This window comes from Emiliania huxleyi, assembly GCF_000372725.1.
Source record: "Emiliania huxleyi CCMP1516 chromosome Unknown EMIHUscaffold_150, whole genome shotgun sequence".
In the NCBI taxonomy this organism is placed as follows: Eukaryota; Haptophyta; order Isochrysidales; family Noelaerhabdaceae; genus Emiliania; species Emiliania huxleyi.
In genome coordinates, this window is record NW_005201091.1 from 228,716 (window position 1) to 253,764 (window position 25,049).

Below are 25,049 nucleotides of genomic sequence, written 5' to 3' on the forward strand. Positions count from 1 at the left end.
GAGAGGTAGAGAGAGAGAGGTAGAGAGAGAGAGGTAGAGAGAGAGAGAGAGAGGTAGAGAGAGAGAGGTAGAGAGAGAGAGGTAGAGAGAGAGAGGTAGAGAGAGAGAGGGAGAGAGAGAGAGGTAGAGAGAGAGAGAGAGAGAGAGAGAGAGAGAGAGAGAGAGAGAAGGCAGCACACTTGAGAGCAGAGCCTGGAAGTGTCTAGGACGTGTCTAGGACGTGTCTAGGACGTGTCTAGGAGGTGTCTAGGACGTGTCTAGGACGTGTCTAGGACGTGTCTAGGACGTGTCTAGGAGGTGTCTAGGAGGTGTCTAGGGCGTGTCTAGGGCGTGTCTAGGACGTGTCTAGGAAGGCAGGCACACTTGAGCCCGAGCAGAGCCCCGTGCCGCACCTCCCACGCCTCCTCCCGCGACATGGTCAGCAGCGCGCGCACCACCTGCGGGACGTGTCGTGGACGTGTCGTGCGCGTGTCGCGGACGTGTCGTGGACATGTCGTGGACGTGTCGTGGACGTGTCGTGGGCGTGTCGTGGACGTGTCGTGGGCGTGTCGTGGGCGTGTCGTGGGCGTGTCGCGGACGTGTCGTGGGCGTGTCGTGGACATGTCGTGGACGTGTCGTGGACGTGTCGTGGGCGTGTCGTGGACATGTCGTGGGCGTGTCCTGGACGTGTCGTGCGCGTGTCGTGGGCGTGTCGTGGACGTGTCGTGGACATGTCGCGGAAGTGTCGTGGACGTGTCGTGGGCGTGTCGTGGACGTGTCGGGGACGTGTCGTGGACGTGTCGTGGACGTGTCGTGCGCGTGTCGCGGACGTGTCGTGGACATGTCGTGGACATGTCGCGGACGTGTCGTGGACGTGTCGTGGGCGTGTCGCGGACGTGTCGTGGGCGTGTCGTGGACGTGTCGTGGACGTGTCGTGTCGTGGACGTGTCGTGGGCGTGTCGTGGACGTGTCGTGGACGTGTCGTGGACGTGTCGTGGACGTGTCGTGGACGTGTCGTGGACGTGTCGTGGACGTGTCGTGGACGTGTCGTGGACGTGTCGTGGACGTGTCGTGGGCGTGTCGTGGACGTGTCGTGGACGTGTCGTGGACGTGTCGTGGACGTGTCGTGTCGTGGGGACGTGTCGTGGACGTGTCGTGGACGTGTCGTGGACGTGTCGTGGACGTGTCGTGGGCGTGTCGTGGGCGTGTCGTGGACATGGCCAGCGGCGCGTGCTCCACCTGCGCCGCGCAACCAGCCTCCATCGAGCGCAGCGCCACCGCCAGCGCCTACTCTCGGCTCATCTCGGCTCCGGCTCCACACCGCCGGCAGCAGGAGCCACACCGCCACCGCCACCGCCTGCGCCGCCGTCTCGCGCACCGGCGCTGTCACTCGGTCTCCAGCGGACCAGTCCCCGAACCGGTCTAGCGCCTACGATCTCGCAGCAATCTCCGGTGTGCGATCTCGCGCGATCTCGCAGCACGGTCGCCTACGATCTCGCAGCAATCTCCGGTGTGCGATCTCGCGCGATCTCGCAGCACGGTCGCCTACGATCTCGCAGCAGTCTGGCCGAGGGGAGGGGCGGTCTCTCGGCGCCATCTCGGCGCCATCTCGGCGCCATCTCGGCGCCATCTCGGCGCCATCTCGGCGACATCTCGGCGACATCTCGGCGACATCTCGGCGACATCTCGGCGCCAGCACAGCCAGGAGGCGCAAGGCGCAATCCTCGAGCCACTGACCCCGCAACTCGTCCCTCACGCAAGCACGCACCCCGCCAACCTGCGTAATATATACACACATATAGCGCTGAGTACGCCAGCCTCGGGGGCGGGGAGTGCGGTACTGTGCTCCGCCTTCAGAGCACCGCGTGAGTACGAGGGGGTAGGAGGACAGTGTGAGTACGAGGGGGTAGGAGGACAGTGTGAGTACGAGGGGGTAGGAGGACAGTGAGTACGGCCGACTACGGCCGAGTGCAGTGCAACACGCTGCCCTCTCGCCCGCTAGTAAGGGAGACAGGAGCACGGCTTCCGCTTCTACCCCCGCCGGCCGACCCGGCGGAGCAGCCGTGCGTTCGCAGCACCGCTCGCAGCCCTGCGCCCGCGCCATGCCGCCGCTCCCACCTCGCGGAAGAGCCGACCTTTAGACGAGATCTGGCCGAGATCTGGCCGAGATCTGGCCGAGATCTGGCCGAGATCTGGTTGGCCGAGATCTGGCCGAGATCTAGCGGAGATCCAGCTGAGATCCAGCCGAGATCCAGCCGAGATCCAGCCGAGATCTGGCCGAGATCTGGCCGAGATCTGGCCGAGATCTCGCCGAGATCCAGCCCCCCACCTCGAGTGGAAGAGCGAGCAGCGCAGCTCAGCGCACAAGGGCTCGAAGGGCCAAGACACACTCTCCCTCCAATCCACACCCTCGCCGCCGCCGCCCTCGCTGCCGCCGCCCTCGCCGCCGCCGCCCTCGCCGCCGCCGCCGCCCTCGCCTCCTCCGCCCTCGCCGCAGCCTCCGCTACCGCCGCCGCCGCCTCCGCTGCCGCCGCCGCCGGCACTGCCGCCGCCTCCTCCGCCCTCCTCCGCTGCTGGCTCGGCATGTGCTCTCTTCGCGGCGGTGCAAACCGGCGAGCTGCTGTCGGGCGCCCCGCGCTTCTTCACGCCTTCCGGGAGGAGGAGGAGGGCCTTTGACTCGGAACCAGAGGCTCTGTCGGGCGACCCAGCGCTTCACACGCCTCCCGCCCCTGCCTCCGCCGCCGCCCCCGCCGCCCCCGCCGCCGCCGCCGCCGCCGCCGCTGCCGGCAGAGGCGGCGCTGAGGTGATACGCGGTGCGGCGATGCCGCTTGCTGCCCTCTTAGCCTGGCGGCGCGCCTGCAGGAAGGGGAAAGGTCCGGGAAGGGACCGGGGAGGGTCTGGGGAGGGGCCTGGGAGGGGGTTTGGGGAGGGGCCTGGGGAGGGTCTGGGAAGTCTTCTTTTGCCCTGGTGGCGCGCCTGGTTGCGCGCGCGTGCAGAGAGCGCGTCGCCCGACGCCTCGATCACGCGCGCCTTGGTTCACAGCTGCTGCTGTGAAGAGACGCCGTCCACACCCGCAGCCTCACGACGCCGCGAGCACGCGCGCCACGGCGGCAGCGTCTGCGCCTGCGGGCGCCCACGCCGCCCGGCGAGCTGACGGCGCGGCGCCGACGGCAGTCAGATCCGCTTCTTGGAGCAGCTCGTCGCTCTGCCCGCCCAGCGCCTGGAGACACTTCCCGGACACGTCCGGTCTTGCTGGCGACATGTCGGCATTTCTTGTCCACCGAGGCACAGCCGAGGTACAGCCGAGGCACAGCCGAGGCACAGCCGAGGTACAGCCGAGGCACAGCCGAGGCACAGCCGAGGCACAGCCGAGGCACAGCCGAGGCACAGCCGAGGCACAGCCGAGGTACAGCCGAAACACAGCCGAAACACAGCCGAGGTTTTCCGAGGCACAGCCGAGACACAGCCGAAACACAGCCGAGAGACAGCCGAGGCACAGCCGAGAGACAGCCGAGGTGTGAGCGCCTGCCGAACCGACTCCATCCCTAGCTGCTGCTGCAGCAGCCGCCTCTGCCGCAGCAGACGCTCGCGGCCAGAGAGGCCGCCCGCGCTGCCCGCGTCCTCCTCGTCGAACTCCGACCCGCCCGACGCGAGGAGCGGCCGCCTAGACACTTCCGAGACGCTTCCGAGACACTTCCTAGACAACTTCGCCCGACGCGAGGAGCGGCCGCCCGTGCGCCAGCACCGACGCCATCTCAAACGAGCGGAACGAGAGCCACGCACCCTCCGCCTCGGCACGGGCGGCCGCCTCGGCCGCCTCGTCGGGCTCCTCCGGCTGCTCCGGAGACCACGCGTCGGCCGCCTCGGCCACGGCCTGCAGCGCCGCCGCCGCTGCACGTCGCGTCGGCCACTCGGACGCGAAGAGGTGCCGCAGGATGTGCTGGAGCAGCACGTGCAGCTGCGCCGGGTGGGCGCGCTGCAGCTCGCCGAGCTGGCGGGCGGCGGCGAGCCTTGCCGCCTCGGACGGCCCGTTGGCCAGGAGGGCGACGAGCTTCTGCAGCCGGGTGGGCATGCGTCTAGTAGTGTAGCACTCGAGCGGCTCTGAGGGCTGCTCTTGCGGCCGTTGAGCACACACACACACACGCGCGCAGGCTGCGCCGTTTAGTTATGAGACGGCCCCACTCCCCGCCTACAACCTTGTTTCTTTTTTGCACGGCGGTGGCGTCGGTCGCGCTCCTCTCTCCCTCGGCGCTCGTGGCGGCGAAGCTCAGCGAGGCCCGGGTCGTGCCCGCGGCCTCGCTTCCGATGGCGGCCTCGCAGCCGACCATCGACCTCGACGAGAGCATCGCGGCTCTCGCGGCGCGCGCCCACGTCTCTGCGCCAAACAAGAAGCTGCTGCAGAAGAAGCTGCTCCAGCAGGGCGTGGGCAATGTGGCGGAGCTGCTCGTTGTGATCCAGGGCGGCACGAGCGCGACGGCCCTCGGTCTCTCGCCCGCCGCGCTCGCGCTGTGCGAGCGCGTGCTGCCCGACGAGACGCTGCGCAGCGCAGAGGCCGCAGCAGCAGCTCTCGCAGCTGCCTTTGCCGCGCTCTCCGTCGCCGGCCCGCCTGGGCCTGCGGCTGGCGCGCAGGCGGGCGGCGCGGCCGCAGCCGCTGGCGGGCGCGGCCTCGGCGCCACGCGCGGCGGCGAGGCTTACACCTCCGACGAGGAGGAGGCAGCAGCTGCTGCTGCTTCCCTCTCTGAGGAGCAGTTTGGACCCCGCCTCCCCACCGCCAGCGCTGGTACGAGCGCGGCGGTGGTGGACGGCGAGGAGGGGCGGCGGCTGGCGGCAGAGGCCGCAGCGGCGACCGCACCCTGCGCGCGGAGCGCGGCGCCTGCGGTGGCGCAGGCCGCAGAGGCGGGTTAGACCACTGGGTCCGACCCACTGGAGGAGGAAGTTATCCCCGGCGGCGCGGCGCCGGCGGAGGGGGAGGAGGGCGGCCGCTCTCGCTCGTCGAATGGACCTGGACGCGCCCCATATTGGGGGCCCGCCGGCATTACCCCGCCCGAGACGCCGACGGGACGCCTTCGGTGGCACGCTCGGCGGCGAGTTTGTGGCAGCCCCACAGCAAGCGCGGCGTCGAGCCTATTCGGTCTGGTCGGTTCGCGGCACTCACTGGGTGCCAGGGAGTGCCGCCGACACGCGAGCGGTGCTTCCTGGCAGCGCGCGCCGGCTGTGGGGCTGCCACAAACTCGACACGCTTTTTCGGGCATTTTCGACGCTTTTGTGCATATACCGTCATCTGCCGCAGCTCGTCGGCGATGCCGTCCCGCCAGCCTTTCGTGATGCCCACCACTGCGCGCTCAACGGACGGCGTGACGAGCAGCTTCTCGAGGACCGGCGCGCGGAGCGGCTGGCCGTCGGCCGTCCAGAAGCTCACCTCGTCGCCGCTCACGGTGACGGTGGCGCCGAGCACGGCCATTGTCAGCGCCTGGAACGCCTTCTCTTGCTGCACGGCGAGCGCCTCGGCCCTGAGCAGGCGCATCATGAAGTCGAGCTCCGGGTCCTCGGGGCAGATCTTGCTCTCCCACAGCGTGGCCTTCCCATTGAGCTTGGCCATGAACTGCAGAGTGCCGGGAAAAAGAAAATTAGTTCGGAGTATGGGGACGCCTGCAATTTGACTGCATGCAATCCATGCTCCCGAGTTGGGGTCCTGCAATCATCGCAATCCCACGCAATCAAGTGAATCTCAGTGGGATTCCTCGCGCGCCCACTCTCTCTCAATTGCATGTCGCCCCGGGCTTTTCTTTTCCCATCCCCTACCTCGCCGCGAAGAAGAAATCCAGCCTGGGTTGGCCGCCGGAAAAGAAATCCATACTGGTACTCCGCGGTTTCTTTTTCTCATCCCCTACCTTCACACTGCTGTGAACAGGTGCCGAACCCATACTGTGACCTCAGAGCATATGCGAGGCGGAGGGCTTGCGCTTGCACCTCTCGAGCAGCAGCAGCACCGGCTACAAAAACGTGTTTAAGAACTCTGGCCGCTTCGTGGCGCAGTACAAGGTGGGCGTAAGGGCTGTCTACCTCGGCCTCTTCGACACGGCGGTGGAGGCGGCGGTGGCGTACGCGCGGTCGGTCGGCGAGTACCAGCCTCCGGCTCAACCTCCCCCGACGGTGGTGACAGAGGCGGAAGGCTTTCAGCTGCACCTCTCCAGCACCAACAGCACCGGCTACAAGGGCGTGTGCGAGCGCTCTGGCCGCTTCGAGGCGAAGCACCGGGTGGACGGAAGGCAGGTCTACATCGGCAACTTCGGCACGGCGGTGGAGGCGGCGGTGGCCTATGCGCGGGCGGTCGGCGAGTACCAGCCTCCGGCGGTGGCTGCGGAGGCGGAGGGCTTGCGCTTGCACCTCTCGAGCAGCAACGGCACCGGTTACAAGAACGTGTTCAAGCAGGCCTCTTCTGGCCGCTTTGTAGCGCAGCACATGGTGGACGGAAAAAATGTCTTCCTTGGCATCTTTGACACGGCGATGGAGGCGGCGGTAGCGTATGCGAAGGCGATCGCGGCGCCCGCGACAGGAGAGGCAGGGCCGTCCGCGGCGTACACGCGAGCAGTCGGCCGCAAACGGCATCGCCACTGCCCGTGGGACGCTGCGGGTAAGCAAGATCTGCCACATCTGCTTGTTCTGCTTTAGGCCGCGCGAGGAGGAGGAGAAACAGCAGCAGCAGCAGCAGCAGCAGCAGCAGCAGCAGCAGGAGGAGCAAGAGATCGAGGTGGAGCTGGAGACGCAGGAGGAGGAGCCGTTCAACCTGCCCCGCACCGTGCACAAGCTCAAGCGTTTCTTCTCCAACGACGTGCAGTCGATCGCCGGCTTCAAGCCCGCCCTCGAGCGGATGGAGGTGGAGGCGTACGGCGCGGTGAAGACGGGCGCCCTGGACTTGCGCGTGCGCTCGCTCTCGCTCGAGTTCAGCGCCGGGCTCTAGTTTATTCGAACTTTGGTGCGGACCCCCCGTCTCTAGCTGTGAGCAGGCGGGCGACGTGCCGAGCCGCTCTAGTTAGCGCGAGCGCCCTAGGTAGGGGGACGCATAGCTGTCGACCCTCGCGCTGGAGGCGGCAGCGACTGCTTGCCGGCTGCACCGCACGTTGCTCGGGAGGTTTTTTGAAAGAATTTTACAGCGAAACTCTCTCGCACGACACTGGGCACACGGGACTGAGGCTAACACATTGATTGATTGCTGGGAAGGCGAAACACAGTCCGACCAACGACTGGGACACCAACGCGGTATGGGTGGACGCACGAGGACGGGCGATGACGGTCACACAGGAGCGATACACAGAACCACAAGACAAGACACTCAGCCAAACTGACTGCCACACATCCTGAGCGTACTTCCCTAGTCACCCGCGGCCGGACTCCATCCGGCACGCGTCGCTGGGCGCTCAGAGCCGCGTCCCCTGCTCGCCACCCCGACGCCCAAGGCGCCCGAGCCGAACGACAGGCGGCACGCGAAGACTGGTTGCAATCCCGCCGACCGCCAGGCCGCGGGATGATGCGTGCGTGGTCTTGTAGTGGGTCTCGGAAGCTCCCCTCTCGGGCTAGGAGCCAGCCCCTCTCCCTTGCCCTCGGAGCAGTGTGTCCGAGTCGAGGCGTGTGGAAGGGTGCGCGCGGCCACACAGGTGCACGAAAAAAGAAAGGCGTGACCAGGCGCACGGACGGCCGACCCGGAGCTACGGTTCGTGCGATTGCCCGTCTTCTTCCAGCCCTCCGGCTCTCCTCCACAGGGGAGCTTTGTTGTAAAATTCTTGAACAGAAGTTACCGCCTCCTCAGTGGGTTCCAACAGCCCTCCTCGGCGGGTTTCAGCCGCCCGGAGCATATGCTGACAATCCTGGCGCAAAGCCTTGCGGTGGCCGGCAAGGCAATCGCCAACGTCTTTGCCGTCTGCGTCGCCGGCGCCTACGCTGCACACCATGGCATCATGGACGTCAGCTCCATGCAGAGGATGTCGCAGCTCATGCTAGCGGTCCTCTTCCCCGGCCTCGCCCTCTCCTTCTTCTCCTCCTTCTCGCCGCAGCGCATTGTCGCGTGGTGCGGAGTCGCATTGATTGCGATGACGCAGCTCGGCCTCGGGTTCCTCCTAGGCCGCCTCGCTGGGAGCGCCCTGTGCATCCCGCGCCCTTACTCCCAGTTGATGGCGTTGGTCACCGCCCTGGGCAACGCCTTCATTATGCCTCTCGTCATGCTCAAGCCCATGGCCGCGACCTGGAGCCTGGCCGCGACCTGGGACGAGGAGCACCCGGACGAGGAGTCCATCGACGTTGGCAGGGGGGTGGTGGCAATGTATTCTGTAATCTGGTTTGTATTTGCCTTCGCCTTTGGGCGGCCGTACGCGCGGGCCTGCCTCGCGCCGCCGCCGCCGCCGACGCCCGCCAAAGGTGTCGTGTGGCCTCCGACAGCGCTCGACGCAACCGGCCGCGCCCTCGTCACCTCCGCCGAGAGGCGCAGGGGAATGCCAACAACGCAGAGCAAAGACGGCTGGCTGGCATGCTGCACAAGCCTGGCGGCCAGCACTGCAGATCCGGTCATCATTTGCGTCTTGATAGCGATGGGTATCGGCTGCGTCGCGCCAGTCAAGCGGGCCCTGCTCGAGGGCGGTGCGCTCGACTGGCTTGGCGACGCATGGACCTCTCTCGGGCAGTGCGGGTCGATACTAAACATCACCCTCCTGGGCGCCTCGCTCTGGCGCTCGCGCAGGCCGCCGCGTCAAACTGCACCGGCGCCAAGCTCGGTCGACGCGACGATGTCGATCTCGCTCGGCGAGAGGGCGGCGCCAGAGGAGGAGAAGGCGGACGAACTGGAGCCATCGGTGTCGATGTCGGTCAAGGATCGATCGGGGGTGAAGGAGTCGATAGCAAGGGTGTCCGTCTGGCCCCCACCGCGCGAAACGGGCAAGTCAGATTTGTCGCGCCCCTCACGTGCCGACGAGAGCTCGGCCGCTTTCGCAGCGCTGCCGCAGGTGCGCACGTCGCGCCTCTCGCTGGCCGACATCGACCATTCTGTCTTGGTGGCGAGCCGTGAGACGGAGGCCGGGGGTGGCCAGACCGTTGACGACGTCCCTCTCGGCCGGCTGGTGCTCGGCTGCATCCTGACCAATTACGTCGCCAAGCCAGCGATCTGCCTCCCCCTCACCTATTTGGCGACAGAAACGGGCATCCTTCCCTTCCATCCGATGCTCTTGCTGGTCCTGCACCTCGAGGCCGCGATGCCGCCTGCCACCACGGTTCTCGCCATCTTTGCCGTCATCGGCAACGAGCGCGTCACGAGCGTGTTTGCCGCGGTGTTCTTGCCAATGTACGTTGTGTCCGTTGTTGCCATCTCGCTCGTCATCCTCATCGCAGTGCGCTATACCCTTCCGCCGCCCCCCCTCGGAGCGAACCCCGTCTCGCCTGCCAGCCCTCTCGCCCCCTACGCATCCCTCCCAGGTCATGATCATCGACGCTCAATCGCCGATGGGGAAGGAGGGCTTGTCGAGAAGGAGCTGATTAAGAATCGGAAAGAAAGAAAAGCGTCCGCAGCATTAAGATTCGGTACTCGCGAGGCCGCCTTTGAAAATCCGACAAAGTTAATTTTTTTGCGCTAGCCTTTTTGTCAATATCAAACAAGAAGGGACACAAACATGAGACGCGCCGCACACACACACACACCGCACTGCACCCTGCACCCCGCCACCCGGCGCCCGCGCCGCCCCACCGCCCCGCCTAGGTGGGAAAGAGATGAGGAGATGGAGCAGCCCGAAGGAGAAGCCTCAAACACGTATGGGAGGGTAAGTTGTGCGCCACGCTGTTCGGCGTTTCTCACTATCCGGGACAGCCCCGCCCTTACGTGAGGTAAGGGGTAAGGTAAGGTAAACTTCTCCACACACACGAGGTGGTGGGGCAAGGGGGGGCAACCCTCGCGTCTCTACTCGACAGGAGCCCCACGGCATTCAAAGTGCAAGGCCCGGTGCGCGTGGGGGTGAGCGGTGCGGTGTGTGTGTGTGTGTGTGTGTGTGTGTGTGTGTGTGTGTGTGTGTGTGTGTGTGTGTGTGTGTGTGTGTGTGTGTGTGTGTGTGTGTGTGTGTGTGTGTGTGTGTGTGTGTGTGTGTGTGTGTGTCACGCCACTGCATCCTCTGCCGGTTCCTCCCGTCGCCTCTTCTTTGTTCGAATGTTTTTCAGTCCATCCTTCACGAAGCCCTCCCATGTAGCTAGCGTTCTTTGCGAATGTCTCGAAATGGCCAGCAGGCGCTGTCTGCTCGCGGTCTGTGCGGGCCGCTCGTCCTCCTCGCCCTTCTTTCGTCCTCCCGTCCCTCCCCTCCACCATGGCCTTCTCGGCACTTCTTTCTCCATCCGCCTTGCCCTGCCTTTTCGTATCGTGCCGTTCGCCCTCCATTCGGTGACCTCCATAGCTGTCCGCCTCCTTTTGGGTGGCGCTCTCGATACGATTGCGTCAACCTCGACGTCGCTGTCGCCCTCCCCGTCCCCGCCGTCGCCCGTGCCTCGGTTCGCGTCATCGGTAGCGTCTCCGTTTCCCCCTCGTGCCCCGCCGTCGCGCAGGAAAGTGACGGCTACCCCGTACGCCCTGATATCTATATTTTTACCCCTTCGCGCCGACCGCCCGTATTACGATATCACCACGCCGCCACGCTCGCAAGGGCCGCCTAAGCGCCTAAGCACCCTAAGCTTCCCACCCCGCTTACGGCTTAGGCCGCTTAGGCGCTTAGGCGAGTGACGGCCGACTTGAACGCGCCTGGGAGAGCCACTCAGCACTAAGTGGTGTGCGAGCGTGTAGCCTTTAGCGTGCAGTCGGCCACATGCATCCATATCCACCCGATAATACCGGAGAAACACACAATTCCCGCGTTTGTGAGAGCGCGCGGCCGTGGACACCGAGCGTACAAGAACACCATGGTCGCGCGCGGCTCCCCTCACACCGATCACTGTGCAAAACCTCGCGATGAGGCGACCGACTCAAAGCTGCGTGCGATCAGGCAACCGTCGTCCGCCGCCCCACCGCCGCCTCGCCGCCTCCGCCGAAGTCGGTCGCCGCCAACCGGTCGAACTCGGCCATCCAGGCGGGCCTACAGCAGGACATGTCCCGGACGTGTCACGGGCATGTCGTGGACGCGCCACCAGCGGAGCCCATCCAGGCGGGCCAGCGGTCGCGCGGCTGCACGGCGTGCCCTGCCCACTCCTTGAAGGTGGCCTACCCGAGACCGCCCGAGATTTGAAAGAGGGTCGCCACACGTCTCGACCAATCTCGGCTCATCTCTCGGCCCATCTCGTCTCATCTCGGACCGTCTCGCAGAGCAGCTGCGCGAAGCGTCGCTCCGCCCCCTTCGGCTTGCTCTCGATGAAGGCGGTGGCGAGCGCGTCCACCGCCTCGTCCAGCCGCTCGAGCTCGCCTGTCCGTGCAATCGCATCACACGCTCACCCTACCGCCTCACGCCGCTTCTGCGGAGCCTCAGCTGCCCCCGGCTCGCCCCCGTCCGACGAGGCGCCCGCCCACGCCTCCTTGCGCAGGTCGAGCGCGCCGCGCAGCAGGGAGGTGGTGACGGCGAGGCATGCCTGCGCCGCGGCGTCGCACCCCTGCGACTCTGCAAACAGCGACGGCGGAGCGCGCAGAGTCCGCTCGAGCAGCGACGCGAGGGCGGGGGGTAGCGGCGCGAGGAGCTTCCCGTCGACGCTGCCGCGATCGAGGTCGAAGCAGACCTGCAGGAAGGGGCCAGGAAGGGGCCAGGAAAGGTCCAGGAAAGGTCTAGGAAAGGTGCCGCGATCGAGGTCGAAGCAGACCTAGCCGAGACGCGCCAGGATGGAGAGAGAGAAGACGCCGCTGTCGATCAAGTCGGACGCATCTCGGCGCATCTCGGCTACATCAGACCACGCCAGTCGAGAGGTCGACGGACTGGGCGGAGAGGATGCCGTACAGGAAGGGGAAGGGCGCGCACAACACCGCGTCGTGCAGCGGCGGCAGCAGAGGCACGTACCTGAGCTCGGCTCATCTCGGCTCATCTCGGCGCTCATCTCGGCTCATCTCGGCGCTCATCTCGTCTCATCTCGCACGTCTGCGTCCAGCGGAGGGGAAGCAGCAGCGACGACGCGGAGTGCGCGGCGGCGGCGAGGCGGCGCGGGTCGGTCGAGACGAGGACGACCTTTTGCTCGACGAGGAGCGATATTAATATCATAATAACAATATAATAATATACGCAATATGAGAAAGGAATGGAAGCAATATGATAAAGGACGGACCTTTTGCTCGACGAGGAGCGCCGCGAGCAGCGCAGAGAGGGCCGCGCCGCCGCGAGGCGCCGAAGCGAGGGGGGTGAGGGCAGCTTGGGGCGGCTCGACGCGGGCAGACAGGGAGCGCTCACACGGCCTGCGCGCCTCCACCAGCGTGCCCGCGCACCGCAGCCTCCACGGGTCTCCTGGAGTTTGATCGGCCAATCTCGCGTGAGCTCGGCGCATCTCGCGCCGCCGATCCACCCCCCCCCCTCTCTCTCTCTCTCTGTCTCTCTGTCTCTCTCTGTCTCTCTCTGTCTCTCTGTCTCTCTGTCTCTCTGTCTCTCTGTCTCTCTGTCTCTCTGTCTCTCTGCCGCTGTCTGTCCTCGCGGACGTCTCTGTCTCTGCCCACGTTGATGCCTCTGTCCATCCCTCTGTCCATCCCTCTGTCCATGCCTCTGTCTCTGTGTCGGCTCGCCGTTCGCGCGTGGCCCAGATGCCTCGACCAGCAGCGCGCAGGCGTCGTGCAGCCTACACCGATGCGTGCTTCTGATTGGGTCAGGCGCCGTGCCTCTTGTTCAATCTTAAAGGCGTCATCACTCAACCTCGACCACCGCGCCGCCTCGCCGTCGCCGGCGCAGCGCGGCGGCACCGACGCGCCGCCCTCGAGCGCCTCGGTCGCGAGTGGCAGCAGCGCGCGCGCGGCCGACTCGAGCGCGCGAGGAAGGTAGTGCGGGCCGAGGACGACCTACAGGAAGGCTCCAAGAAAGGTCTAGGAGAAGTCTAGGAAAGGATGGTAGTGCGGGCCGAGGACGACCTACAGGAAGGCTCCAGGAAAGGTCTAGGAGAAGTCTAGGAAAGGGAGGTAGTGCAGGCCGAGAACGACCAGGCACGCGCGCGACGGCGCGCAGCCGACGGGAAGGACGCAGCCGTGCGCCCGGCCGCCAACCTACAGGAAGGCTCCAGGAAAGGTCTAGGAAGGGTCTAGGAAAGGACGCAGCCGTGCGCCCGGCCGCCAACCTTGCTAGTTAGGCAGAGAGGGAGGGAGGGCGGAGCAGCGGCAGCCCCCTCCCCCTCCTCCTCCTCGCCGCCGCCGCCTCCCTCCCCGTCGCCACCGGAGGAGGAGGCGGCGGCGCCACCGCCGTTACCGCCGCCTCCGTTGCCGCCGCCTCCGTTGCCGCCGCCTCCGCTTGCCACGTGGCTGTCGCCGAGCATGAGAGCGAGGCCGCAGAACGGCGCGACCGAGAGCATGTTGAGCTCGGGGCCAGACCTCTCGTCCGAGCTTGTGCGGTGGAAGAGCACCTCGGGAGGAGAGCGGTGCTCCTCACAAGCGACGGGAAGGGCTGGCTACTTCAGAGCTTGTGCGGTGGAAGAGCACCTCGGGAGGAGAGCGGTGCTCCTCACAAGCGACGGGAAGGGCTGGCTACTTCAGAGCTTGTGCGGTGGAAGAGCACCTCGGGAGGAGAGCGGTGCTCCTCACAAGCGACGGGAAGGGCTGGCTACTTCAGAGCTTGTGCGGTGGAAGAGCACCTCGGGAGGAGAGCGGTGCTCCTCACAAGCGACGGGAAGGGCTGGCTACTTCAGAGCTTGTGCGGTGGAAGAGCACCTCGGGAGGAGAGCGGTGCTCCTCACAAGCGACGGGAAGGGCTGGCTACTTCAGAGCTTGTGCGGTGGAAGAGCACCTCGGGAGGAGAGCGGTGCTCCTCACAAGCGACGGGAAGGGCTGGCTACTTCAGAGCTTGTGCGGTGGAAGAGCACCTCGGGAGGAGAGCGGTGCTCCTCACAAGCGACGGGAAGGGCTGGCTACTTCAGAGCTGAGGAACTGAGTCGAGCACCTCGGAAGAGTTTGTGCTCATCACAGCGACGTGCCCGACGAGCGGCGGAGGGCCGCGCCCTGACGCGCCACTCAGCCGGCGCAGCACACACCGCTGCACGATGGCCGCCGCCGCGACAAGGTTCGCCCGCCGCCGCGTACTGACGCGCCTGCCAGCGCGCCCGAGCGTGGCGGCGGCGAGGTCGCGCCTCCGCTGCTCGGCGACGGCGGCGTCGGCGTCGGCGCGCTTGGCCTGGGCGACGGCGCGCGCCTTGTCGCTCAGCGTCCCGCCGGCGAGCAGCCGCTCGTAGCACGCCGCCGCCAGCTCGTACTCGCCCAGCTTGAGGCGCATGTTGACGTGCGAGAGGATCGTCGTCGGACGCGGGTCGAGCCCGCTCGCCTGCGCGAAGAGTGAGGCCGCCTCGGCTATGTCGCCGGCCGCGTTGGCCGCGAGCGCCTGCTTGGTCAGCCGGTTGTGCATCTCCGCTCGCTGCGCCGCCGAGTTGAAGGTCGCACGCTGAGGCGGCTGCACGATGCGATCGACGGCGTCCGTCTGCTCGTCGTCGAGCTGCCGCAGGTGCGCGTCCGTCGAGGCTGCCAGTGCCGAGACGCTCCGCGACAGGTTCGTGGCCGACGAGACGAGGCTGGAGAAGGAGAGACTCGCCATGGTTTGCGGGTTTGCAAAATCGGCGGGGCCCATTTTTTTTTGAGAGTTTTTTTTTTGAGAGCGCCTTCGTTGTTAATAGTACAAACCCAATGGTCCTCTGCGAGCGGTCCGTCGTTGCAGTCGCACACACGCACACGCCACGCCGCACCGCGCGCCCGCCCACCGCCCCGCCCAGGCGGGAAAGAGATGAGGAGATGGGACAGCAAAGGAGGAAGCCCAAACACGTATGGGAGGGTTCAGTAATGCGCCACGCTGCCCGGCGTCTCTCACTTTCCGGGACAGCCCCGCCCTTGTGAGGCAGGAAAGTGACGGCTACCCCGTACGCCCTGCGGCCTGCTACTCCGACGCCGACCGCCCATTCTCCCCTCCTCATTCCCCCCTCGAATGCTCCGGACCCCGACAAGCCGCCCGACGTTGGGCCTCTGCCCCGCACGCTCCCGCCCCTCTGCCCCTCACACACACCCAGGCCCGACATGCACATACAAGACAAACCCGGCGTCCTGCTCTCAAAAGAAAAAGAAAAAATGGGAAGGAGGAGACCAGCGGGGGGAGACTCCCCGCCTATGCAACACCCCAGAGAGGGGCTGCCATCGCCGAAGCTGTGCCTAAGCATAACTCCCAAACCCGCAGCGGCCCGTGGCGCGCGGTTGATCGCGGCGCCGACTCCGCGGCGGCGCCATCTCACGCGGCGGGGCGCGTCGCGTCGTCGGCGCCAAAACAGACGCGAGCTCGCGGCGCGGCCGCGGCAGCAAAAACATCAACGACTACTTCTCCTTCTCTTCTCGTCTCGTCTCGTCTTGTCGCAGGCGCACACGCGCGCGACGTGCGCCCGTGTCGCCGCGTTCGCTCCGCGAAGGACGATTCGAACCGGGAGCCAGTCGGCGCAGCGGCGGGCGCGCGGCGGCAAAACGCACGACGCTCACCTCATGGAGATGCTGCTGCTTTGGCACCTCCTGATATAATGCTGATTTTTTGCTGAGCGGGGCGGAGGCACGCGGGCGGCGGAGGCGGCGGCGGACGACGTCTACTACCTGGCCGTCCCCTGTGGTAGCTTAGCGATCAGGGAGGATCTACCTGTTCGGCCTCGAGGAAGCTGCTGGGGGAGAGTGCGGCCCGATGGGGAGGAACGGGGCGAGCCCCCTCCAACCCACCCGCGCTAGGTCTCGGGTTTGACGCATGGGGTCACTCCCGCGAAACTCGAGAGATTTTTAGAAGCCAGCAAGAAATGTGTCACACTTGAAACTCGTGAACTAGCCGGGGCAGTCGGAGAAGGGGCAACTCCGTGCACTGACGGTCGGCCGTCAGAAAACACGCCTCCGTGGCTCGGGTTACACCAATCCTCGCTACCCAACGCGGCCAAAGGATATCCACCTCGAGAACCTCGAGAGAGAGGCGATCACCAAGCCTTACGTGGACGAATTCAAACCTACTTTTATGGTTTACCCACACTCTGCGAGTACTCGGGCTGTCCGTCCCAACGACTGTCACTCCCCTTTCTCCCGGCCGAGGTGGGGCGCGCGCGGGGGCGGCGGGTGTGCGGGATGTCTGTGGGCCCGAGAGCGATATGCCATGTCCGCCTTGCTTTGTTTCCTAACATCGAAGGCTAGCTCAAAAGAAAATCCAGACCGAAGATCGAGGATGTTCTCGCCGATCGGAGATGCGTGAGGAACAAATCGGCTCTGGATGGGCGCTGCCTTCCACGTCTCGGGCATTCGTCGATGAGCCGTTGCCGGAGACTGTCTGCGCTCTCGCTGCCGGTCGTCGTCCTGCTGCTGCTCCTTACGCGTCGGCTCGATCTGACGCAGCTCTCAACCCAGTTCGCGCTATCTGCCATTGTGTCGCCGGTGCAGGCACTCTACCCACCGCCACAGCTGCTCGCACGCAGGGTGGCCGAGCGTACGCCTCCGCACTTGGCGCGCGCGCAGTGGCGCGCGCAATACGCGCCGAGCAACGTCTCGATCGTCTCGATCGTGAGCTCTGGCTACCGGCAGTGGACAGATCATCTGGTGGCGAACATGCGCGCGCTTGGCCTCCTATCTTACCTGAGGCTGATCACGAACGACGGTAGATGCCACGCGTACCTGCTCGCGAGCGGGATCAACGTGCAGCTCACGCCCAGCTCGACGCGTGATGGATCGGGGTCAGCGGAGCTGCGTTACGGGACGGTGGGCTATCAGAAGCTCGTGCACCAGCTGCCCGCTGTCGTACTGCGGGAGTTCCGTGTAGGACGCTCGGTGCTCTTCCTGGATGCGGACATCACGCTTCTCGCCAACCCGCTTGCCTACCTCGCGCCACTGGGCGGGGACATGTATGTGCAAGATGATCTTCGCAAGCCCGATTCACGCTTCAATGGTGGCTTCTTCTTTGCCGCCGCCTCGTCGCAGACGGAGCGTGTCTTTATCGACATGGACGAGTACATTCGTGCGCACCCGACCACAAATAATCAGCCTGCCTTCAACTGGGCTCTGCTGAGGCACGCGCGCCGCCTGCGCATCCACGTGCTCGATCCGCTCCTTTTTGCGAACGGCCAGGCCTTCTTCGACCTGGGCACTGCTGCCACGCGCATCTTGCCAGTGCTGGTGCACCACAACTTTGCAGTGGGTGTGGGCACCAAGGTGGAACGCGCGCGTCGCCACGGGCTGCTGGTTGAACGCGCCGACCTCGGCTCGCTGCTCGCGAACTACTCGATGGCCCACTTGTCGCGGACAGAGTCATGAGCCCCTGTGGCGTGTGACCCTCCATTTCCCTCCCGTATTATAGACCCTTTTCCCGCCCCGGGGAATGGCGGGGGTGGGGTTATACGTCCGTCCGCCCCGCACGAGCCACTACGAGCTCGGCGGGGCGCGCCATTGCACACGGGGGTCCCCAGGGGTTTCATCCGGGGGTGTTAGAGGTTTCATACGGCTCTAGTGGGGTGTTGCACGTGAATGAAAGATTTTCCGCACTGCCGCTAAGCCCCGGTTTGGATGGGTCAAAAACGCGGTTTCTCGTCCCCCAAAACCTCTCGAGACCTCCACCGCCAAGTTATGTCCCGGAGCTTTGCCGGCCAACAAGAGGGGACTTCTGCGCGGAGGCCAGAGAGGCCCGCGTGGGGGAACGCGAGCCGGATGGAGCCGTCGCGAGGGCACCGGTGCAGTGGTGGCAGCGGTACTAGTGCTGATCTCGGCTAGCATCGATTTGTATTGTGTTTTGCAGCGTTGTTACAGCGGCGCCCGTCGTCAAGATGAATGAGTCGCTCCGCCGGGAGAGCGTCTCACATGACAACATAACATACTCATACATGTATTCATTCATGACTCTCAGGCAGCGCCTTGTTGTCCTTCGGGAGTTCGCAGAAAAAGAAACGCCGATGCGTCTGCCCGTTCCCCTGTCCTGGACAGGCGCATCTGCCCGTTCCCCTGTGTCCCTGACATGGCACTGCTGCCATTCGCTCCTCCGACGGGATGCGCCTGCCGCACCTGCATCCTCCCGCGTGCACGATCGCCCGCCATGCATGCGTGTGTGTCTGTGTGCGAATTGAAAGCGAGTCGAGAGGCGCGACGCGCGCCCACTGACCCTATCCTTCCGCACGTGTGTGTGTTGCTGTCCCCTGTCCGTCAGCGTCTCCGTACTCCGACCGCGACGACACCACGGTTGGGTGTGCTCGTGTCTCGCGTGATCCGTGATGAGTCAGTTCGGTGTGCGGCCCTCTGTGGCGCGACGAGCGCCCCTAGCCATATATGTCTGGACTGCGCAGGTGCGCAGCTGTACGAAGCGCTCTAGGGGAGGCACACTTTTTCGACTTTGGTGAAAGAAACGGCCGTGCACGCCCCATCGTGCACGTAGTTGGTAGTAACTCTACTTCGTGTGACGTAACGCGCTCTACGCAGTGGTACGACGCCGACTAGAAATAGAAAAAGTCTAAACACGGACTAGCACTAGGAGGGGTGGAGAGGAAGTGGAACGGCACAGACCCGAGACGGCGACCGCCACCGCACATATAGAGGTCGTATCGAGCCGCGCGCGGCTAACGCTTCTTCCTCTTCGCCTTTTTTCCCGCCCCTGCCTTGCCGCCCCCCATGCCTCCCCCGGCCGCCTTGGCCGCGCCGAAGCCCGTCTTGGTGGCGGCCGCCTCCTCCTCGCACGCGGCCCACCGCTGCAGCGCTGCCGAGTGGCCGTCGAGCGCCTCCATGCTGTCCATCAGCGAGTTGGTCAGCGCGCGCAGAGAGGCCTCCGACTTGGCGCCCCCGTACGCCGATCGGAGGTACCTGCAGGAAGGTTCCGAGAAGGTTCAGAGGAAGGCTCGGAGAACGTCTCGCCCCCGCCCGACGCTCGGAGTTGCATCCGCGTCTGCTCCGCCAGCACAGCCTCGTAGTGCTGCAGGACGCGCCGCGCCGCGCCGACCAAGCCAAGCCTCGCTGCGAGCTCCGCCGCCGTGGCGCCGCCCCAACGCACCGGCTCGCACTGCAGCAGCCGTTCTGCCAGCGAGGTGGCGGTCGCCTCCGACAGCGCATCCTCCTCCGCCCTCCTCGCCGCTGCCGCCGCCGCCGCCGCCTCCCTCGCCTCCCCCTTGGCCGCCCTGGCCAACTCCTTGCCCGCCCTCCTCTCCTCCTTGCCCGCCCCCGGCCCGAACGCACCCACCGCCGCCTCTGCCGCCGCCTCCGCCCTCGTCGCCGCGAGCGCTGCCCTCCTCGCCGCCTCGCCCGCGGGCACGGCCCGGCCGCCCCCCGCCCTTCGGCGGCCCCCGGCCCTTCGGCCGCCCCCGGCCGCCAAGTGCCGCGCAGACAGGAAGCCGAATGGGAGCGGCGCGTGCAGCCGCAGCCACTGCGGCAGCGGCAGCGCCTATGGGGAGGCTGCGAGAGAAAATTGGGGGGGGGGGGGGGGAGGTCCCCAGAAGAGGCGCTGCGCGGCAGACGGCAGCGCCGAGACGGGTGCCCCGTCCGACAAGGCGGCCGGCTGGCCGGCGCGCGTGAGCGCGTGCTGCCGAAGGTGCGCGTACGAGAGGCTCCAGATGTGCGAGTCGACGCCGACGGTGAGGTGGACGGAGGGCTGCGAGGCGACCTCGTCCTCGACCGGCTCGAGGAGCGTGTCGGTGGTGTGCGGGTAGCCGGCGGGAATGTAGAGCACCTATCAGGGTTTGGGATCCCTTGTGGTAGGGTACGCCACACTGACCCAGTAGCAAGGGGTGTGAGGGTGTGGGGATGTGGAGCTCCTGCCCCGGCTCCATCACAGTGTCGATCAGCAAGTCCTCCTCCACAAACTCCATGTGGTCGGTGCCTTTGCCGCGAGCGAACGGGTCGAGCGAGGGTGTCTTCCCTGGCGGGGGAGGCCGGTACACCCTCCACCGCTTTCGGCCCGTGCACTGCACGAGGACCACGTCCTGCGCGTCGGTGTGCAGCTGAGTCGAAGTGGCGAGGCCGGGCTTGCTCAGGTAGACGTTCAGCCAGATGGGCAGGCCGGTCGCCTCGAGCATGGCGAGCGAGATGCTGGCGAGCTTCGGGACGAGGAAGCCCGCGTTGAGCATCACGACCGTCGCAGAGTCCATCCGGGTGTCGACGTCTGCAAAGCTGAAGCCGGCTGCAAACGGCTGGTTGTAGACGCCTCCTTGGTGGCGCATGCCGCTGGCGACGAACTGGGGCGGGAGGAGGGTCACGTCGCGCGCCACGTCCTCCATCGTGAAGGCGCCCACCGCGAACTCCCAATGCTCCTCCAGCTTGAAGGCGACCTCTCCGAAGCCGTCGCTCACAAACGCTCGGTGGCTCACCAGAGTGCTGAAGGCGTGCCGCCAGGGCGCGGAGGCGAGCGGCTCGTGCGGTGCGGGCGCGGAGCTCTCCGCAGGCGCTGCGCGGATCGATGAGAGCGCAGCCTCAGTCGCGTCGAGGCTGGCCGCCACCGTCACCATCTCGCAGCCGCCACGCCGACTGCGGCTCGGGCCGGCCAGCGCTGCGGCTCGAGTGGCGGGAGGGATGACGGGCCGGGTGAAGTGGAGCGTCGCAGAGGCGGCGATGAGGAGCATTTGGGCGACTGGTCTCTGATCTCGCTGGCGCAGGGCGAACTAACGCAACAAGCTAGTGGGTCCCGCGGGGTGGCCCCGGCCGGGGGCGAAAAAAAGAAAAAAAAAGAGAAACGCGGTCGCCAACTGTCATGTCGGTAGCCGCTCTGCACCGCTCGCTGCTGGAGCGCGGTTGAAAAAATACGTCTTTCCTTCAAATTCGCTCTGCGGCGATGGTCCGATGGTTTTGTAACGCGAGAGAGAGAGAATTCTTGATACGAAACCACGACGACACACACCAGTCGACTCGCATCGGTTGCCTCCATGAACGGCGGAGCTATTCTCGCGCCCACACCACACCTGGCTCCAACACGTGGACACGCCCATAGCTGGGGACACTACTAGGTCACGCATGGCATCACAGAAGTTTTATCTCTGGGCCCCGAAAGGCATCTCTAGCAGTGTCGTTACACATGCCCCCTCCCCTCCTGGGCGCATGCGCCTCACGTCTCGCCAGAGCATAAGCCCTTGGCGTGTGGCGAGACGAGTTTTTCGCCATTGCAGCGAGCAGCAAGCCGCCCGCCGCAAACAGCCGGAGGCCTAAGTCGTAAGTGCCTCGCCACCCTAGGAGCAGCCGAGCGCAGTCGAGCTGGCCCTCCTGGCACGCGATGGCCAGCGCGGTGGAGCCACGGCCCGTCGTCGCCCCCACGCTCGCGCCGCTCTCGAGCAGCAGCCGCACGGCGTCGGCCTGCCCGTGCTGAGCGGCCCAGCCAAGCAGCGTGAAGTTGTTCTTGGCCTCGAGCCGCGCGTCGAGCAGGGCCGTGAGCGCCGGGCCGCGCGTCCGCCCGGAGAGGAGGGCGCGCAGCGAGCCCAGGTTGCCCTGGCGCAGCTCGGCGGGCACGACCGGGCTGATGGCGCCGCTCATGGCGATTGATTCCGCCGCCGCCACCGCCGCCACAAAAGAGCCATACTGTGTGCTCTTCCGGAGCCCCGCCGGGCGAAGTAAAATTCTTCCCGTAAAGAGTTTAGGTTTATTGAAAGAAAGAAAACGGAAAAAAGGAGGAATGGAGGACGGCACGCCGCCACCACACAGGGATTTTAGACCTACGACAGGGACCGAGACCTCGTAGCGAGAATTCTTTTCTACGCTGCCAAAGTGCGGAAGCGGCCCGGAGAGGCTGCTCTCCGCCGCCCCCCGCCGCCCCTCGATCGCCGCATGCGTCAGCCTGTCCTCGCGGCGATGCTCCTCGGCCTCGCCTCTCCGTCGCGCGGCGCGTCGCTTGCTGCGGCGCGCGCGAGCCGCGCGCTGCGAGTGCGCTCCGGCCGCGCCTTTGCGTCAGCCTCGGCGGTGGCAAAGGAGCCTCGGTTCATCACGACGCCGATCTATTACGTGAACGGGCAGCCGCACATCGGCCACGTGTACACCTCCCTCGCCTGCGACGTCGTCGCCCGCTTCTCGCGCCTCGACGGCCACAAGGTCCTCTTTCTGACCGGCACGGACGAGCACGGCCAAAAGGTGGAGCAGTCGGCCTGCAAGGCGGGCGAGTCGCCGCAGGACTTTGCCGACCGCGTCTCCGACACCTTCCGCGCGCTGCTGCCTCTGTACGACTTCTCCGTCGACCAGTTCATCCGGACCACCGAGGCGAGGCACAAAGAGGCTGCGGCGGCGCTCTGGTCGGCGCTGGTCGAGTCGGGGGACTTGTACCTCGGCGCGTACGAGGGGTGGTACTCGGTCCGGGACGAGTGCTTCTACACCGAGGAGGAGCTGGTCGACGGCAACGCGCCGACGGGGGCAGAGGTGGAGTGGGTGGCCGAGTCGTCTTACTTCTTCCGCCTCTCGCGCTACCGGCAGAGACTCGAGGAGCACCTCCTCGCCAAGCCTACGCTCGGTGTCTCTCGGTGTCTCTCGGTATCTCTCGGTCTCTCTCGGTAGGAGCACATCCTCGCCAACCCGGACTTCATCGGCCCCGCCTCGCGCCGCAACGAGGCCCTCGCCCCCTCTGCGCCATGTCCACGACACACGCCCACGACCCCACGACATGTCCACGACATGCCCACGACACGTCCACGACACGTCCACGACACGTCCACGACACGTCCCCACGACACGTCCACGACACGCCCACCACACGCCCACCACACGTCCACGACACGCCCACGACACGCCCACGACACGCCCACGACACGTCCACGACACGCGTCCACGACACGCCAACGACACGTCCACGACACGCCCACGACACGCCCACGACACGCCCACGACACGCCCACGACACGCCCACCACACGCCCGCCACACGCCCACCACACGCCCACCACACGCCCGCCACACGCCCACCACACGCCCACCACACGCCCACGACACGCCCACCACACGCCCGCCACACGCCCACCACACGCCCACCACACGCCCGCCACACGCCCCGCAGGTGCTCGCCTTCATGCGCGATGGACTGCGCGACCTCTCCGTCTCGCGCACGACCTTTACGTGGGGCGTGCCGGTGCCAGGGCCGCCACCGCCGGACGGCCTCTCGCATGTGATGTACGTCTGGCTCGACGCGCTCACAAACTACCTCACCGCCCTCGGGTACCCCGACACCGAGGCTGCGGACTTCCGCTCCTTTTGGCCCGCGTCGCTGCACGTCGTCGGCAAGGACATCCTGCGCTTCCACGCAATCTACTGGCCCGCCTTTCTGATGGCGGCGGGCCTGCCGCTGCCGAAGCGCCTCTTCGCGCACGGCTGGTGGATGAACGAGGGCGAGAAGATGTCCAAGTCAGTCGGCAACGTCGTCGACCCGGTGGCGCTGGTGCAGAGGTACGGCCCCGACCCGGTGCGCCACTTCCTCCTCTCGGACGTCCTCCTGCTTGATGAATGGTTCTCACCGGAATGAATGAATGTCATCAAGGTCCGCCACTTCCTCCTCTCGGACGTCACTTTCGGCGCAGACGGTGACTTCTCCGAGAAGAAGCTTGTCGAGTCGTCCAATGCCAAGCTCGCAAACGAGCCTAGAAGCGGAATACGTCTTCCTGTGTATCACAACTAGCGCTCGAGATAACACGTACTCAACTGCATTCGGCCGTCTTCCCTTTTCTCCGCTGTCCTCGTACCCCTCGTATTCGCGCGGTGCTCCGAGTACTCTGCACGACACCGTCTCCCCGCCCAACACTGGCGTCTTCAGCGCACAGGCCAACGAGCTTGGCAACCTCGCGTACCGCACCCTCTCCTTCACGCAGAAGCAGTGCGGCGGCGCCGTGCCCGCGCCGGACGCCTTTTCCGAGGACGACCTGCAGCTGCTTGCCGAGGCGGCGGCTCTGCTGCCGCAGCTGCGCACGCACGTCGACTCGATGGCGCTGCACCGGTACTCGCAGGGGGTGTCTGGGCTCGCCTCCGCTGCCAACCGCTACATCGACGTGCAGGCGCCGTGGGCGCTCAAGAAGAGCGAGCCGGCGCGGATGCGGACGGTGCTGTACGTGCTGATCGAGGTGCTCCGCCACCTTGCGCTGTACTCTCAGCCGGTCACGCCCCGCATCGGCGCTGCGCTGCTCGAGCAGCTCGGCGCGAGATCTAGCCGAGATACAGCTGAGGCATAGCCGAAATACAGCCGAAACACAGCCGAAACACAGCCGAAACCAGCCGAGGTACAGCCGAGGTACAGCCGAGGTACAGCCGAGGTGCAGCCGAGGTACAGCCGAGGTGCAGCCGAGGTGCAGCCGAGGTACAGCCGAGGTGCAGCCGAGGCATAGCCGAGGCATAGCCGAGGTCTGCTCGAGCAGCTTCCCCCCGACCCTCTCCGACCCTACCTCCAGGCGTGCCCGAGGGGGGCGGACGCTCCTTCGCCGCTGTCGGGGAGGGGAGCGCCCTGCAGCCTGGCCAGCCGCTGCCTCCGCCCAGGATCGTCTTCCAACGCATCGAGGAGGTGGACGAGGCGGAGGGCGGAGGGGAGGCGCCTCCGGCGGCGGCGGCGCTGACGGCGGCGCTGACGGCGGCGGAGGAGGCGGCGCTGGTGGCGGAGGTAGGGGCGGCGGGCGAGAGAGTGCGCAGCCTGAAGGCGAGCGGCGCGGGCAGCGAGGAGGTTGGCGGCGCGGTGGCGACGCTTCTCGAGCTCAAGGCGCGAGACTGGCCGAGATCGAGTCGAGACTCGCCGAGATTCGTCCAGATTGGCCACGCAGCGCGAGTGATGCGAGAGCGTCGAGACAGGCACCTCCCTCCTCTTTGGGAGACCCGAGCACCTCCCGGAAAGACTCATACCCGCTGAGGCAGCCGCGCCGCGCCTTCGCCCTGCAGGCACGGCTGCCGCCCGATCACGAGCTGAACGCCAAGCCCGCAAAGAAGAAGAAGTCGAAGGCCGCCAAGGCGTGAGAGCGGTCGAGCGGGCTAGGGGCTACGTA

At 66.2% G+C, this 25,049-nt stretch overlaps 4 protein-coding genes across 4 annotated transcripts; 2 read left to right on the forward strand and 2 right to left on the reverse strand.

Moving 5' to 3' along the window:
* Window positions 1-3,058: 3,058 nt before the first annotated feature.
* Window positions 3,059-4,051, reverse strand: EMIHUDRAFT_228791 (hypothetical protein; the record flags this gene model as incomplete). Its single annotated transcript, XM_005786511.1, has 2 exons — window positions 3,059-3,199; window positions 3,725-4,051. 2 exons carry the CDS (start codon window positions 4,049-4,051, stop codon window positions 3,059-3,061), a joined length of 468 nt encoding a protein of 155 aa, XP_005786568.1.
* A 12,357-nt stretch (window positions 4,052-16,408) lies between these two features.
* EMIHUDRAFT_111371 (hypothetical protein) lies at window positions 16,409-17,407 on the forward strand (the record flags this gene model as incomplete). Its single annotated transcript, XM_005786512.1, has 1 exon — window positions 16,409-17,407. One exon carries the CDS (start codon window positions 16,409-16,411, stop codon window positions 17,405-17,407), a length of 999 nt encoding a protein of 332 aa, XP_005786569.1.
* A 1,289-nt stretch (window positions 17,408-18,696) lies between these two features.
* Window positions 18,697-20,987, reverse strand: EMIHUDRAFT_228799 (hypothetical protein; the record flags this gene model as incomplete). The annotated part of the gene is made up of 6 exons (XM_005786513.1): window positions 18,697-18,937; window positions 18,982-19,169; window positions 19,599-19,796; window positions 19,900-20,612; window positions 20,835-20,886; window positions 20,961-20,987. The coding sequence occupies 6 exons, from the start codon at window positions 20,985-20,987 to the stop codon at window positions 18,697-18,699; spliced, it is 1,419 nt and encodes a 472-aa protein (XP_005786570.1).
* Window positions 20,988-21,901: 914 nt separating this feature from the next.
* On the forward strand, window positions 21,902-24,251 carry EMIHUDRAFT_71449 (methionine--tRNA ligase; the record flags this gene model as incomplete). Its single annotated transcript, XM_005786514.1, has 4 exons — window positions 21,902-22,570; window positions 23,090-23,491; window positions 23,567-23,689; window positions 23,856-24,251. The coding sequence occupies 4 exons, from the start codon at window positions 21,902-21,904 to the stop codon at window positions 24,249-24,251; spliced, it is 1,590 nt and encodes a 529-aa protein (XP_005786571.1).
* Window positions 24,252-25,049: the final 798 nt, after the last annotated feature.